The sequence below is a fragment of the Triticum dicoccoides genome, chromosome 2B (assembly GCF_002162155.2).
Source record: "Triticum dicoccoides isolate Atlit2015 ecotype Zavitan chromosome 2B, WEW_v2.0, whole genome shotgun sequence".
Classification (NCBI taxonomy): domain Eukaryota; kingdom Viridiplantae; phylum Streptophyta; class Magnoliopsida; order Poales; family Poaceae; genus Triticum; species Triticum dicoccoides.
The window spans coordinates 410358754-410372513 of record NC_041383.1 but is presented as its reverse complement, the minus strand read 5'-3'; the positions used below and the strand labels follow the sequence as shown (position 1 = coordinate 410372513).

The window sequence follows — 13760 nt, the reverse complement described above, 5'->3', positions numbered from 1 at the left end:
GAATATATCATAAAAGTCTGGGATTTTACAATGTACTAAACCAGATATTAGCTAGTGGTAAACAGGCAATCACTGTAAACTAGCTAGGTAGAGGAAGTGTCTCTCACATCAAACATGGTGTTCATCTCCCAGCTAGCTATGCTCAAGTACTACTCATGTGGTACATATACATATAAACGCAAACAACAAAAACACAGCGGCCATCTTCCTACATCTTAACTTGGCATGCACTACTACTGCTAGTTAGGCTACTAGCTATAGCTAGCTAGCCATCTAGTACTGGTACCAACCAACCAGCAGAGCTCGATCAAACCCATGGCATGAACTCCACCGCAACCGCGATCCAGCTACCTAGCAGATGGCTGCCAACTACTACTGGGGTATGTGGGGCGCCGCCACAACCAGTAGTACAGCTGCTACCTGCCCGGCGCCGGCGTCAGCAGCTGAGCCGTCTTGGGAGGAGCAGGCGTTCGCGCGGGACGCCGCGGGCCACCTTGGTGCCGGCTGCGTGTGGCCGCCGCGCTCCTACACCTGCACCTTCTGCCGCCGAGAGTTCCGGTCTGCGCAAGCGCTCGGCGGCCACATGAACGTGCACCGCCGCGACCGAGCTCGTCTCCGGCAGTGCGCCTCCCCGCCAGACCATCAAGCACAGCCCCAGCCCACAAGCCCTCATGATCATCATGAGCACCTTCAGCCAGGGATGCAGTATAGGGCGGCAGTGCGCCCTGAATCTCCACAGGATCAGCAGGCCAGCATGATAGGCCCCTCTACTACCTCTCCTTCCTATATATCAAGCATCATCAAAGAGAGCAGGAACAAGGTGTTCATCTCCATGCCTGCTGAGGAAGCCTCAGAAAGCGGCGATGAGGGGGAAAGGAGGAAGCGCAGGCGTGTCGATCAGCCTCCAGCGGTGGCGCTACCGTTCTTCCTGCGGCGGTCACCAGCATCAAGTGAAAGAGAGGGAATGCAAGGAGCTGACGGCGGTGATACAAAGGTACCCAAAGCAGCCCCAAGCCCTAGCCTTCTCCTTCTTGGAGTAGGCCGGCAAGAAGTGGATCTAGAGCTTAGGCTTGGGACTAGCTAGCTTCTGCTCCCAAAGTTGCATGATTTAATCTTCTAATTTTGCACTTCCAACTCGATCGTGTGCGTGGGTGTTCATGCTTCAGTTCTTCTTTTCCCCCTCGGTCTCTATCTCGTTTGTGCTTAATTCTTTTTTATTTGCCCTTAGTCAATTTATCCGAATCCAAAGGCTTGTTTCTCTACATATGTGTGTATATATGTATGTCGATCGAACTCTGCAAAAGCTCAAATCAAATCATGTTACAATTTGTACCTCCTATCAAGTGTTTAATTTGATTATGCTCTTCTATGATTTCCATGTTTGATATCTCAGGTGATTTGCTTGATTGGGCAGTCATATCAATACATGTGATTTTGTCAATTCTCAATGTTGATTTCTTGGAGAAGTTTGTGCTTCCATGGATCATTCATAGTCGTAACCTAGTGCATGATGTTTGATCAGGAAACAAAGAGCTGTTGAGATTTTTGTGTACAAAATGTGAAGCAGAAACTCAAATTAATTGACAAAACATCAAATCGTTGTTCCAAACTAATTATCTGTCGACGTTTCTTCAACAAATTATTTTTCAAAAAAAAAATCTTCAAACGATATAGGCAATAAATAGCCTTGTTTGCGAAAGAGGACATATATAGCTATATATTTCACTAGCAATCTACCATGTATAGTTCATAAATTAAGATCTTAGCTAATCTATGTGAATCATATTCCACAGCGCTAGAACCAAATCTCTAATATTCATTTCATGTTTGCCTCGTGATGCCTCACCTATAGTCTGCCATGCATTGGAGTTTTCCTCTTCAACCATGAACAAGGTTGCTTCTTCTTTCAAGTCAGGTCACAAGCAGACAGTAGATAGGGCAAAGTGATGATCTAATCTTGTCTTGTACACACACTCCTATATATGTAGGGTACAAGCATTGCAGAAAAGAGAGAGAATATGTCTCTCGTATATTATACTAGCATATCAAGATTAGGTTGATAAACAGGAAGTTTTTTTTCTCGAATATGCACGAGTGTGCATATCATATTCAGGAAGTGATTATTTACTACTAGGCCAATTAGCACATAATAATGATTATTATTCCACAACAGATATATGCAGTGCTTGCATGTAAGGAATAACGGTGTGAAATGAGGAAATGCACCTATGGGTAAAAATTAAGGGCCCGTTCGGACTGCGGGTTTCTAAAACAAAGAAACAGGAAAAAGTGTAGAAACGGGGATGAGGCATAAGTGCAAAACATAGGATCGGAAAACAGAGGAAACATCTACAAGCAGCGTTTTGGAGAAACAAAGGAAATGGGATGGTCAGGCCTATGTAAAGTACTACGCTTTGAATATTTTCTTGCCCTTGATAGTCATGCACTGATTTTTTTTTATTCGCCCAGCCAACACCCTGCCTCGAGCTTCAATGAAAACAAGAGCTCGGAGTAGATTTTCCGTTTCCCGTGAAACCTGTACGAAACTGCAGGAATAAAACATTTCCTCCATTTTGCTGTAGAACTTTCCTTCAACCCGAACGCACCAAGTGCAGAAAATCCTGTAGGATCCGATTCCTATAACTTTTCATGCACTTCGAACGAAAGCACCCTAAAGCATAAGTGGTGAAGTGCACTGTTAAAGCAAAGACCAAGCGGGCGGTGTAGATGCTGACAAGCAGATATACTAATACTACACCCACTCGCAATATATGCCATTGCTGACACATATTCCGGCCCGGAGGTAGCATGTACAGGAACTATAATAAGAAGCAGCACATGCAAATCAGCATATGCAAGGCCGATGGAATAATTCAAGCATGCACGTCCCGCTGTGAATCTGTAACCTGCTACCGCTGAGTACCCATATGTACAATTGCACAGTGCGGCAGTACAGATATACTTCTATCTGCACATGTTCACTTACTTACAGCGTCTAGCTGCTAGCTCACCGGCCAGCAGAGTATTGTTTTATGTGTGCATGTGCAGTGTCATTCCTTCCTTGTTTCATTATTGGTTAGGTAAAACCCTACCCTAGTGAATGGGGAGCTAATTAACCAATTGCTGCGAATCAATCAAGGCATAATGCTACATGCACACCTCTAGCTGCCACCATTAGAAGAGAAGTATTAGTTTTGTTCATTTAATCTGAATCCTTGTGTAATACACGTAGTTAGCTATAATTGAGTATACAGATGATGCTATGCACATCAAATAATTTCTTTACCAAGAGGTGGTAATTAGTATATGCACGTGCCTACATATAGTGCTATGAATCTGCACCTACATGTACAATTCTACAGTAAAGCAGTACCAATGAACTTCAATATTTATGAACTATAAGTTATGTAGTACATACTGATACAGCCAGCCGGCCACACGTCTCTAGCTAGCTCTCCTGCCAGCAGAACAGTATCGTCTTTTATGTCTAGTACATGTGCAGTGTCCTTCCTCTCCTCTTTCATTATTAGTTAGGTAAAGACCTAATGCACGGGCAGCTAATTAACCAATTACCGCTAATCCATGCACAATGCTACATGCCCACATTTATTTGACTTTAGGAGACAGGCGCTCCTTTTGTTCTCTTAATTTAATTCCTAGTGTAAGTAACCAGGATGCTTCTGTCCTTGCCTTACAATTCCATGACTGGTGAGCTGGGGGTAATTTGAGTATGTAAGTGCTATAAAAGTATACATTACATGGTTAAGAAGCCCACAATTTTAAAAAATATCTTCCAAAGTGACACGCAATATATATACCTACACTTCCCTGGAATAAACTGTGCTGTGCGAAATTTATGCTAACTGAAAGACTTGACAGACACTTGAAAGTTTATTTGGATTGGAAACCAAAACAAGTGCAACGAAGAAATAGTAGTCTGAACTTTTTATTCAGATAACCCAAAGCATTGAGGGGAGAAATGCACCCATCTCACCAGTGATAAAACATGCAATGATATGCCTCATTTGTCCGCTCTGCCGCTCTACTAGCACATAATGCAATGCACGTCATAGAAACTCTTACCAACAGATGACTAGTAATTAGTAGGTGCACGTACCTTGGAATGTAGTAGTGTGTAGGTTAGAATAGGAGCATTGTAATAACCAGAATGTCAACACGACTAAGTGAGCATTGTAATATATCAGAGTATTGATGGATATATTTAGAGGGCAGGCCTGGCGCAGTGGTGAAGTCTTCCCCACTTGTGCCAAGAGGTCCTGGGTTCGAACCAGCCTCTCTGCATTGCACTTTGCAGGGGTAAGACTAGGTTCCAATAATCCCTCCCCAGACCCCACCTTGTGTGGGAGCTTCTATGCACTGGGTCTGTCCTTTTTTATTGATGGATATATTTACCTAACAACTTTTTCCAAAAGAAACCGAAACCGAAAGCAACGCATGAACAATAGATGGGAATCCCCTCCTCATTATCTTGTTAGATCCAGTTCAAGTTAACTGGAGGCTCAGACCACTGACCCAGTTGAAAAAAAAACTAAAATACTGCATGTTCCAAAACGCTGAAACAGGATTTGAATTAACAAGATAAATCTGATATAACATTATACGGAATTAACAGGACCAATGGAAAACTGTTTTTGCTTCAAGATGTGCCCAGCCGAATATTATCAGATCATCAGCAACTCATGGCTGGACCACATGCCTAGTTGCTGTGATAATGTCTTTTAATTTCCTCAGCAATTCATCTTCTCCTTGTTCCTTGAGGGGCATAATTTGCAAAGAAGAAGACAGAACCCAAACCTTCACGCCCAACATTCTAAGGACATCTGGATCACGGTCGTAATCCTGACAGAGAAATAGGGAGAAGAACACACAGAATAAGCAGTCAAATGGATTATCCCAAAAAGTTGTACGCAGGGAATTCTAAGATGGCAATACCTTCTCAGTAACTAAGACTACAGTCTCTTTGTTATGTTGATCCACAAGCTGCCTCACTCTTTCTTGGATTAATTCTAGGTCCTATAGTAGGTAAAGAAGGAGAGAAAATCAATCACCATGCAATGAATGACAAAGAGAAGCTAGTATTAAGAAAATATATATTACAAAATGCGGTATTGCAACAGCTAGACTATTGTTTCAGCCAAAAATGGGAGCAATTTCTTGCTTCACTTTCACAAATGGTACATATTACAGTCCCATTGCCAAGCCAGGTAACATGTACAGCTGGACATGCGTATGTCATTCTGGAAGTACATGTTATTTGATTTGATTTGCTGATGTGGAGCTCCTAACTAGCAACGACCATGGAAAGAACGTGAAGAGAGGTAGCAGACACTTACATAATCATTGAAGAAATGATGATCACTGAAATCCAACCTATCAACATTAAGTGGACCAATCTACAGCAACCAATAAGTAAAGGATTATTTGCCTGATTTCCTAGTAGCAGGATAGCACACTATTACAGTATGGGTGTAACTCCATTATAGTAAAAGCATCAAAGATTAGTCAGAGCAAACGATTGAAATACATCAGACAAGTTGGAACCCTAGCGCCTCCACACCACCACCACCTTTCTTGCCCCCTCCCCTCGCATCACCGGAGGGCGCGTCTTGCTGCAGTATGCGCTCAGAGCCGGTCCTGAGATTTCACGGGCCCGGGGAAACTAGAATCCGGGGCCCTTAGTAGACATGATTTTTTTACCCCCAAAAAATAGGTGCATCCAAAATCAATATGCATACAAAGAAATTTACACATATTACCTCGAAATTTTCTTCTAAAATTCCAAGATGCAACTAATATAGTACCAATATCAATCTCATCTAACAATTCTTCTCAGTGCATTAAGTTACCAAGCCATTTAACATTGCAGATCTCAGGTAGTTTTTCAACAATTTCAACTTTCAAAAGCTTCTTTCAGCTGATGCTACAGTCAGTCATAGTAAATAAAATCCGATAGGCAATAGAAATATTAGGATAACAATCTGCTTCTCTGACAAACTCAAAAATCCACATCGCAGACATTGGTCTATTGAGCAAAGTCAAGTGCATAACACTAAACTCAAAAAATTAGATCATTTAACCCGACATTAGATGAATCATCTGAAGAGAAATAACTTGCAAATTTAGCGCAATTGTCTTTTAGTTCATAACAGTCCACTAACTTCGAGGCCGTTGAATTCATTAAAAATCCAAATATACTTTTTGAATGATTGGAGTTCTTTAAATCTGTTATTCAATGAATTGGTTGCCACATCAACCATAACCAAACAATATTTAACTTCAAAAGCCTTCTCGGCTTGCAAGATTGCTTCATCGCAGTCACTTTCATCAAATTGCCACTTCCTAGGAGCACGATGTTTTACTGGAAATTATAGCTCTACACCCATTTAGATGTGATTTCTTTGGCAATGATCAGCTTTGCTTGAGTTAAGTGAAGATAGTGGTACCAAACCCAAGGCTAGGGTCATTTGGAATGACATTCTATTTGTTGTAGATATAGTGAGCAGGAAGTTGCAATCACTATCCATGTGCATTGAGTCTGCCTTAACACAAATAGAAGGTATGAGGAATTACTTTGGCACTTACAGAAATGAAGGGTTTGCTTCTGGTGTGATCATTGCCAAAGAAATCGCATCTAAAACGGGTGTAGAGTCATCATTTCTAGTAAAGCGCCGTGCTCCTAGGAAGAGGTAATTTGATTAAACTGACTGCAATGAAGCAATCTTGCAAGCTCAGAAGGATTTTGAAGTTTTTTTTTTTGTTTTGTTATGATTGATGTGGCAACCAATTCATTGAAAAGCGTATTCGAAGAACTCCAATGATTCAAAAATATATTCGGATTTTTAATGAGTTCAACGGCCTTGAAGTTATTGGACCGTTATGAACTAAAAGATAGTTGCACTAAGCTTGTAAGTCTATCTCTTCAAATGGTTCATCTGATTCTGAGTTAAATGATCTAATTTATGAGTTAAGCGTTATGCAGTTGACTTTGCCCAATAGACCAATGGCTGCTATGGAGATTTTTTAGTTTGCCAGAGAAGCAGATTGTCATCCTAATATTTTTATTACCTATTAGATTTTACTTACAATGACTGTGGGCATCAGCTGAAAGAAGCTTCTCAAAGTTGAAAGTGTTGAAATAATACCTGAGATCTGCAATGTCACAAGAGAGGTTGATATTGATAAGAAATTGTTGGATGAGATTGATATTGATACTATCATTAGTGATTTTGCATCTCAGAATGTAGAAAAAATGAAGGTAATATGTTATACATTATTTGATATGCATATGATTTTGGATGCACTTAATTTTTGGGGTCAAAAATTATATCTACATGTGTTGATTGTAATTTAGACGTTTATACTAAGGGCCCCGCATTCTAGATTCGCCCCAGCCCCCTGAAATCTCAGGACCAGCCCTGGTTGGGTCCAATAGGTCCCTTGTGGCTGGTCACGCGAGGGTTGATCTGTTGTGCACGCGTCTTGGTTCCCGTCCGACGACACTCTGCGGTATGTAATTGGCATCCTTTGCCGAGCTCTAGCCTAGGGTTGATGTTGTGTGCTCTGGCATTATCACAACAGACCTGGGTGTCCTTGCTGTGGTCTGGGTCGCCTGATGCACAGGCCCCTGGGCCTCAGACCAGCTCCTTGGGTTGGCGCCATGGTCGACCCTTGTTGGTTTCCAGGCTAGCATAATTACGGGTGATTTTAGGTTTTTGAGGAAGTGCCTTTGCGGGATTATAACCTTTGGCATGAGCGGTGGTCGTGCGGCTCCGGACGAAAGCCTGGCCCGACCTTGTCGGTGCCTGCAAAGGCGGCGCCTTGTGACAACGTTTCCTCCTTAGTGGCATTGTCGAGGAGCCCCAATTTACCCCCACCTTTTGTAGTCTAGGCCTCCGGGTGAAAACCTAGATCTGACTTTGCCGAGCTGAATCGGACCATGGCAGTCCCATCGATGTTGTTACCTCCCTGGAGGCGTTGTTCTTGGAGGTTGACCCTCGATTGGCGCGTGGGTTGACGGCACATGCATTGGCACTTGATACTAGTGTCGGCATCGTGCCAGCACGGGTAACTTGGGTGGCATGAGAAGTGGTATGCTGAGGATCCGGTGATGTGGCGCTTTGGTGGCACAGAGGCACTTGGGCGTATGTTTTGACTGGCAGGGGGTGTGGCGAGGTGTGGTGGTACAGCATTTTGGGCGCCAGTGGCAGTTCTGAGGCGAGTCCAGCGGTCTGCAGCGCCATTGACTCTATCCAAAGCGAGAGCAGCCTAGTTCTGCCCTCTTTTACAGAGAATCGGACTCTCTCTTCTCATCTCATCTCGGGGTCCTGGTGGGTTATGGCGTTCTGTGTGCTTATGTGGCCGACTAGTGGGCATGTAGGCCAGAGGTAGTTTGGTGGCATTGGTTGTAACGTGTGTCTAACAACCTTTGGTCATGGTCATGTCTAGGTCTTGAGTGGTCGGTTGTTTAGCATATTTCCAGGCTTGTATATACTTTCTTTCTATCAATGCATCGAGACGCAAGCTTTGCGTTTTGTTGGATTTCTTTTAAAATATATCGACTACAGATGTGGGGTGACTTGACTATGTATTGTTTATTTGGCTGACCACCTTAGTCTTAAGATAGAGTGTGAGGTAGGCAGCTAAGCATGAATGAAGGAAAACATAAAGGAACATCTTAAGGCTTTAAATGAAAACTTAATAAAGTTATCTGTAAATCCAGTTTTGAGTTGGTGTGATACACCTAGGAAACATTAATTACTCCCTCCGTCCACGAATAAGTGTACATCTAGCTTTCGTTCTAAGTCAAAGTTTTAAAATTTTGACCAACTTTATAGAAAAAAATAGTAGCATGTATGACAACTAATTGATATATTATGAAAGTACATGTCAAAACGAATCTAGCGATACAAATGTAGTGCCATAAATGCTGCTGCTTTTTCCTATAAATTTGGTCAAAGTTTTAAAACTTTGAATTAGAACAAAACCTAGATGTACACTTATTCGAGGACGGAGGGAGTAGGTCTGATGATATATAAGCAGCAAAACATAGTGGCAATGAACCTCTATAAACACTTACACTGTCTTCTCAAAATGAGTAGGATTACAACAGGCAGCATTCCATTTCTAGATAAGACACACCAAGCTAAAAGGGTCTAGACAAAGGAAGTGTGAGGGAAAAAGGTACCTCTCTGACTGTATGTATGAAAGCATCTGGGCAGCCAATCGCAGAAACACATAGCACAATCATGCCATCCAACACATTAAGAGATAGTCTCTGTAATGGTTGATGAACCTCGAAAACATGTGATGGGGCCAATTTACTAAAGAACACTGAACATGTTGTGCCACTATCCTGGACTGTACGTGCAATTGTTTCCAGCTGCGCTTCACAAGCCTGTGTAATAGCAAATGGTAGTTCAGAGAACAACCTATGAGATTATTCATGTGCTTGAGGTAAAAGAGATACCAACATCTCTCATTTCTTGCAGTGCGGAATTCACAAATGGTTAAGCCCCACCTTTTCCGGATGCAATTTCAGCTCACAATGAGGGAAAGTAAGAAAGCACCTTGGATTATTTTAATTCTAAATTCTAAATACTTAGAATCACATGGTTGCTATAAATACATTTTTATGTGACAGCTTAAATTTGTGCTGGCTTACTTCAACATCACACTTTCAGTGCCTCATGTCAAGAACAATATACGCTAAACATTTAATACTCAAACAGGAAACACAAATAAGTTACAAGAAAGTCTGAGTTACTGAGACTATCATTTACCAGATCCGCATGATGAATAACCACTATATCAGCTCGAGTAAGTGCGCTCAACGGTTCCCTCATGGGTCCTCGTGGAATGAAATGGGTATTTCCCCAAGGTGTCAACCCATTGACCATCACAATCTCCACATCTCGAAGCAGGCTCCGGTGCTGCCTACAAGAAACGACAGACAGAACCGAGAATACATACATGAGAACATGTGTTTCCTGAAGGAACAGCTATGCTTGACCATTATTAGTTTAAAAGATGCCACTGTGTTAGCTATTTTCCAAGTAAGATTCCATGGTACTGATGGATTGATCCATATAAGTTGTCTATACAAGAAAAGAAAAACAAATACTTATACCTACATTCCGTCGTCCAGTATAGCGACTCCAATTTTCGCACTTTTACCGCTTGCCACCCGGTTGCACGCTAACTTCTCCCGACGGAAGGCATCACAAGGATCGATTTGGCCGTACTTTTGCAACATGGAAGAACCCACATCAGCCCGGTTTGCGCCAACACCAATCTTGGTGGAAGTATCAGCAAGGCGCCTCCGGAGCATCTTAGATTCATCGCCACCCGCATAACCCTACAGCACCGAATTTTATGACTGATTTGTTCAAAGGTAGCATCACGAGAAATATAAATGAAGTATTGGAAATGAACTAGGCGACAGTTGTGAAACGTTAGCTTAGGACATGAAGAGTCCCCCATTTTTACTGAAAATTTTGTCTGTGTAACTAAATGATTGAATGAGAACCAATAAAAATGTGAAAAAGTACAAGCATGCAAGCAGCATTAGGAGGACGAGTTTACCCTTGTTAGGATGAGTGGCGAGATGCCCATAATGTGAAACCTGCGGGCCAGGAAGTCGACCATGGGTGTCTTTCCGTTGCCGCCCCAGGTGAGGTTTCCTACGCTGATGACGGGGACCGGTAGGGTCCGTCGCGAGCGTAGCGGAGAGGAGAGGATGACGGGGAGGCGGAGAAGGGCGGAGGCGGCGGAAAGGAGAGGGAGGAGTGCGCGGTGGAGGAAGGGAAGGTTAGGAACGGCGGCGTCCGGGGTGGCGGCGAGGCGGACCAGGAGCTGCCGCGCCTTCTCCGTCGCCATCGGAGTCCCCGGGGTGGTCGCCGCCGCCTGTCGCCAGGTGACGAGGTGTTGGGCTGGGCCTTTTCCCCCATTAAGCCAGCAATGGACGACAAGCTTGGTTGAAACTCGGTGTGCTGGTTAGACGGGGAACTAACAAAATCCATAGAAGTTTCTAAAAAAAACCATAGAAAGAAAAAAGGAGAGCTGGTCATTGTGAGAAAGCCGGGCATTTGCCACTTTCAACATGTGGCTTCACAAAATTGCCACTGTCAAGATGGGTTTCATAAAATTGCCACTCAGCTCATGCCTACCTTGATTACCATGCCATTTCCCACCTTTTATCGAATTTCCTTTTATTTTTCCATTTACACGCACATGAAAGGACCAGACTGCCCTTGAATGTCTTCATGTACCCGGTCACTTCGTGTGTGCAGTACTTTGCTATGTTCTCACTTAACATGCGCGCAATTAATCAAAAACACCGCGAGTTGCAGATCGCCTGTAGGCTGAATCTCCTGGACGTTGCCGTGATGTCGATCGGCCTTGACGTCGATCTCCTGGACATCATCGTCATCGATCTCCTGGACGCTGCGCAACACGTACCCTGATATGGCAGTACCACAACGGCTGCTTGGAACCTAGTCCATCTGGATAATATTGTATTATCTCTTTCTTTTGATTTGTTTGCTTGATTTCAATCCGTGAACAAGTAGTAACAGGTTCTAGCAAAGTATAGCTTACATGGGTGTACAATTGTGCTTACAAGTTGTTCGTATGCTCCATGTTCAGCACCTACACACATTATTCTCCATCCTCCATGGACGTATCAAGCTGCTTCCCCCACACAATTGGTGTTGTTGTTTGTTGTCGCCCTCGCCAGTCCGTCACTTCACCAACATGATGCGGGGCAACCTGCAGCGGTGAGCGCAGGTGTGGGCGAGCAGGGGAGGTGAGCTGCAACGGCGCACACAGGCGTGCGCGAGCAGGCAATGGAAAGCTTCACAGGTGTGCAGGCATGGGCGTGCCACGTCGTTGAGTAGACGAGAGCGCTCTAATGGTGCATGTAGGCGTGGGCGAGCTACGCGATAAGCAGATGAGAACGAGTCACGTCGACGGGCAGGTGTGGATGAGCAGCCAGCAACGAGCTTTGTTGGCGCGCGAGGGTGTGGATGATCTACGGCGGCAAGCAACGCTGGTGAGCCAGCATTTCAGCATTTTGACCACACCAAGCAACGCACGAAACAGATGAGGTTGGAATAGCCAAGGGCAGTCTAGTTCTTTCAGGTGCATATAAAATGAGAAAACAAAAGGAAAATCAATAAAAGAGTGGAAATGGCATGGTAATCAAAGTGATCATGAGTTGGGTGGCAATTTTATGAAGAATATCTTGACAATGGCAATTTTGCACAGCCGCATGTTGAAAGTGGCAAATACCCGATTTTCTCGGTCGTTGTATGGTCGCCTCACCCTCGTGTCCCCCTTCACATAGTGAATTTTTATTATTATTTTTGTGGTTGTGTGTGGGGGGTTGAAAGACATTTATTCCATGTAAGAAGGTTAATTCGAGAGGCAGAAATCATCAATAGATAGTGGTCCTAGTTGTAGTCATACAACAGTGCCTCAAATAATGAAAGCAACACTCATGCTAGGAGCATCTCCGGTGTAAGTAGCACGACTGAGAATACATCACATACTCAAAGAAGGCTACTTACTTAAGCCAAAAAAGGGATGATCAAACGGGAAGCTCAGAAACTCATATGAGTGATGTGGCAACAATAGGAGCGGACACTGTTGAAAATAGCGAGTGCTATGCTCAGTGCGACTGTATGACGCCAATCGATCTGCTAGACTGCCACCCTATTGACCACGTTTAAGCTTCAAAGGAATAAAATCTCCCATTTGTCGTCGAGTGATTGATCTTGGACACAAAATGGCCATATGTTGATCGTGATAAACCCTCTCTTGAGAAAATAGCCATTGCCTCCAAGGACTCACAGGTCCGTCAGTGTTGCAGTGTTAATGCCATGCCATGCATCAACACATGGATTTCAAACTCCAACACATCATTGTTGTTGAATAAAAATCTGTACACTGCAAATATAACACTTTCGTCAGTCCTTCTTAGAATCATGCCAGCCGTCACGGTCTGATCCGCTGCTGAGTACACCCCATCAATGGACAAGGCCACATGACCGGCCAGTGGATGATCCATCGACACACAGACTCAGGGTTCTTCATTTCTTTCATTGGACAAAGATCATCACGTGCCATCTTACCTTTTATGATTTCTTCTGTGCTAAATACTCTCACCAATTATAGGGATCTCATGTACCTCGGGAGAAAGTCATCAGAGGCCTTCGGTGGCGGTACATATTTTTCATGCACCATATCATATCGTAGTGATTGAATACGCCATAGGAGGATAATAATCATGTTACACATTGATTCCACACAGTTTACTAGCAAGTTCAAAACCCATTCCTTCCCAGAGTCTACTAGTAACGAACAATTAGGAAGAGGCCACGCCTCACGCATCAATTCCCAAAGCCTATAGGCATGATCACAAGTCACCAAGGCATGAAAGGTAGACTCGGTATCTTTGCCAGAAACATAGTGAATTAACTCAATTAAGTCTTATCAAAATTCAACTACATCAAAAAAATCTACCCTTTTTATGCTTATATTCAAATCAAATCAAATTAAATCTTATCAAAACCTCACCTAAATCAAAACATTTTTTGCCTCCCTATCCACACTCAAATCAAATCGTACCAAAATCTTGAATATGATAGGCGTAAGATTTATGCCGGGCACGATTAATATTGTATCAGTAGAATATGTATGCTCCTATTGCAACGCACGAATAATTAGCTAGTCATTAATTA

The 13760-nt window shown here is 43.3% G+C and overlaps 2 protein-coding genes across 2 annotated transcripts; one reads left to right on the top strand and one right to left on the bottom strand.

The window, feature by feature from the left end:
* Positions 1-210: 210 nt before the first annotated feature.
* Positions 211-1372, top strand: LOC119367778. Its single transcript, XM_037633186.1, has one exon. The coding sequence runs from the start codon at positions 359-361 to the stop codon at positions 1082-1084; it is 726 nt and encodes a 241-aa protein (XP_037489083.1). The 5' UTR covers positions 211-358; the 3' UTR covers positions 1085-1372.
* A 3091-nt stretch (positions 1373-4463) lies between these two features.
* Positions 4464-10989, bottom strand: LOC119363947 (probable tetraacyldisaccharide 4'-kinase, mitochondrial). The gene is made up of 7 exons (XM_037629321.1): positions 10603-10989; positions 10152-10375; positions 9801-9954; positions 9206-9415; positions 5355-5414; positions 4954-5034; positions 4464-4860 (listed from the first exon to the last, which is right to left on the bottom strand). The coding sequence occupies exons 1-7, from the start codon at positions 10894-10896 to the stop codon at positions 4699-4701; spliced, it is 1185 nt and encodes a 394-aa protein (XP_037485218.1). The 5' UTR covers positions 10897-10989; the 3' UTR covers positions 4464-4698.
* Positions 10990-13760: the final 2771 nt, after the last annotated feature.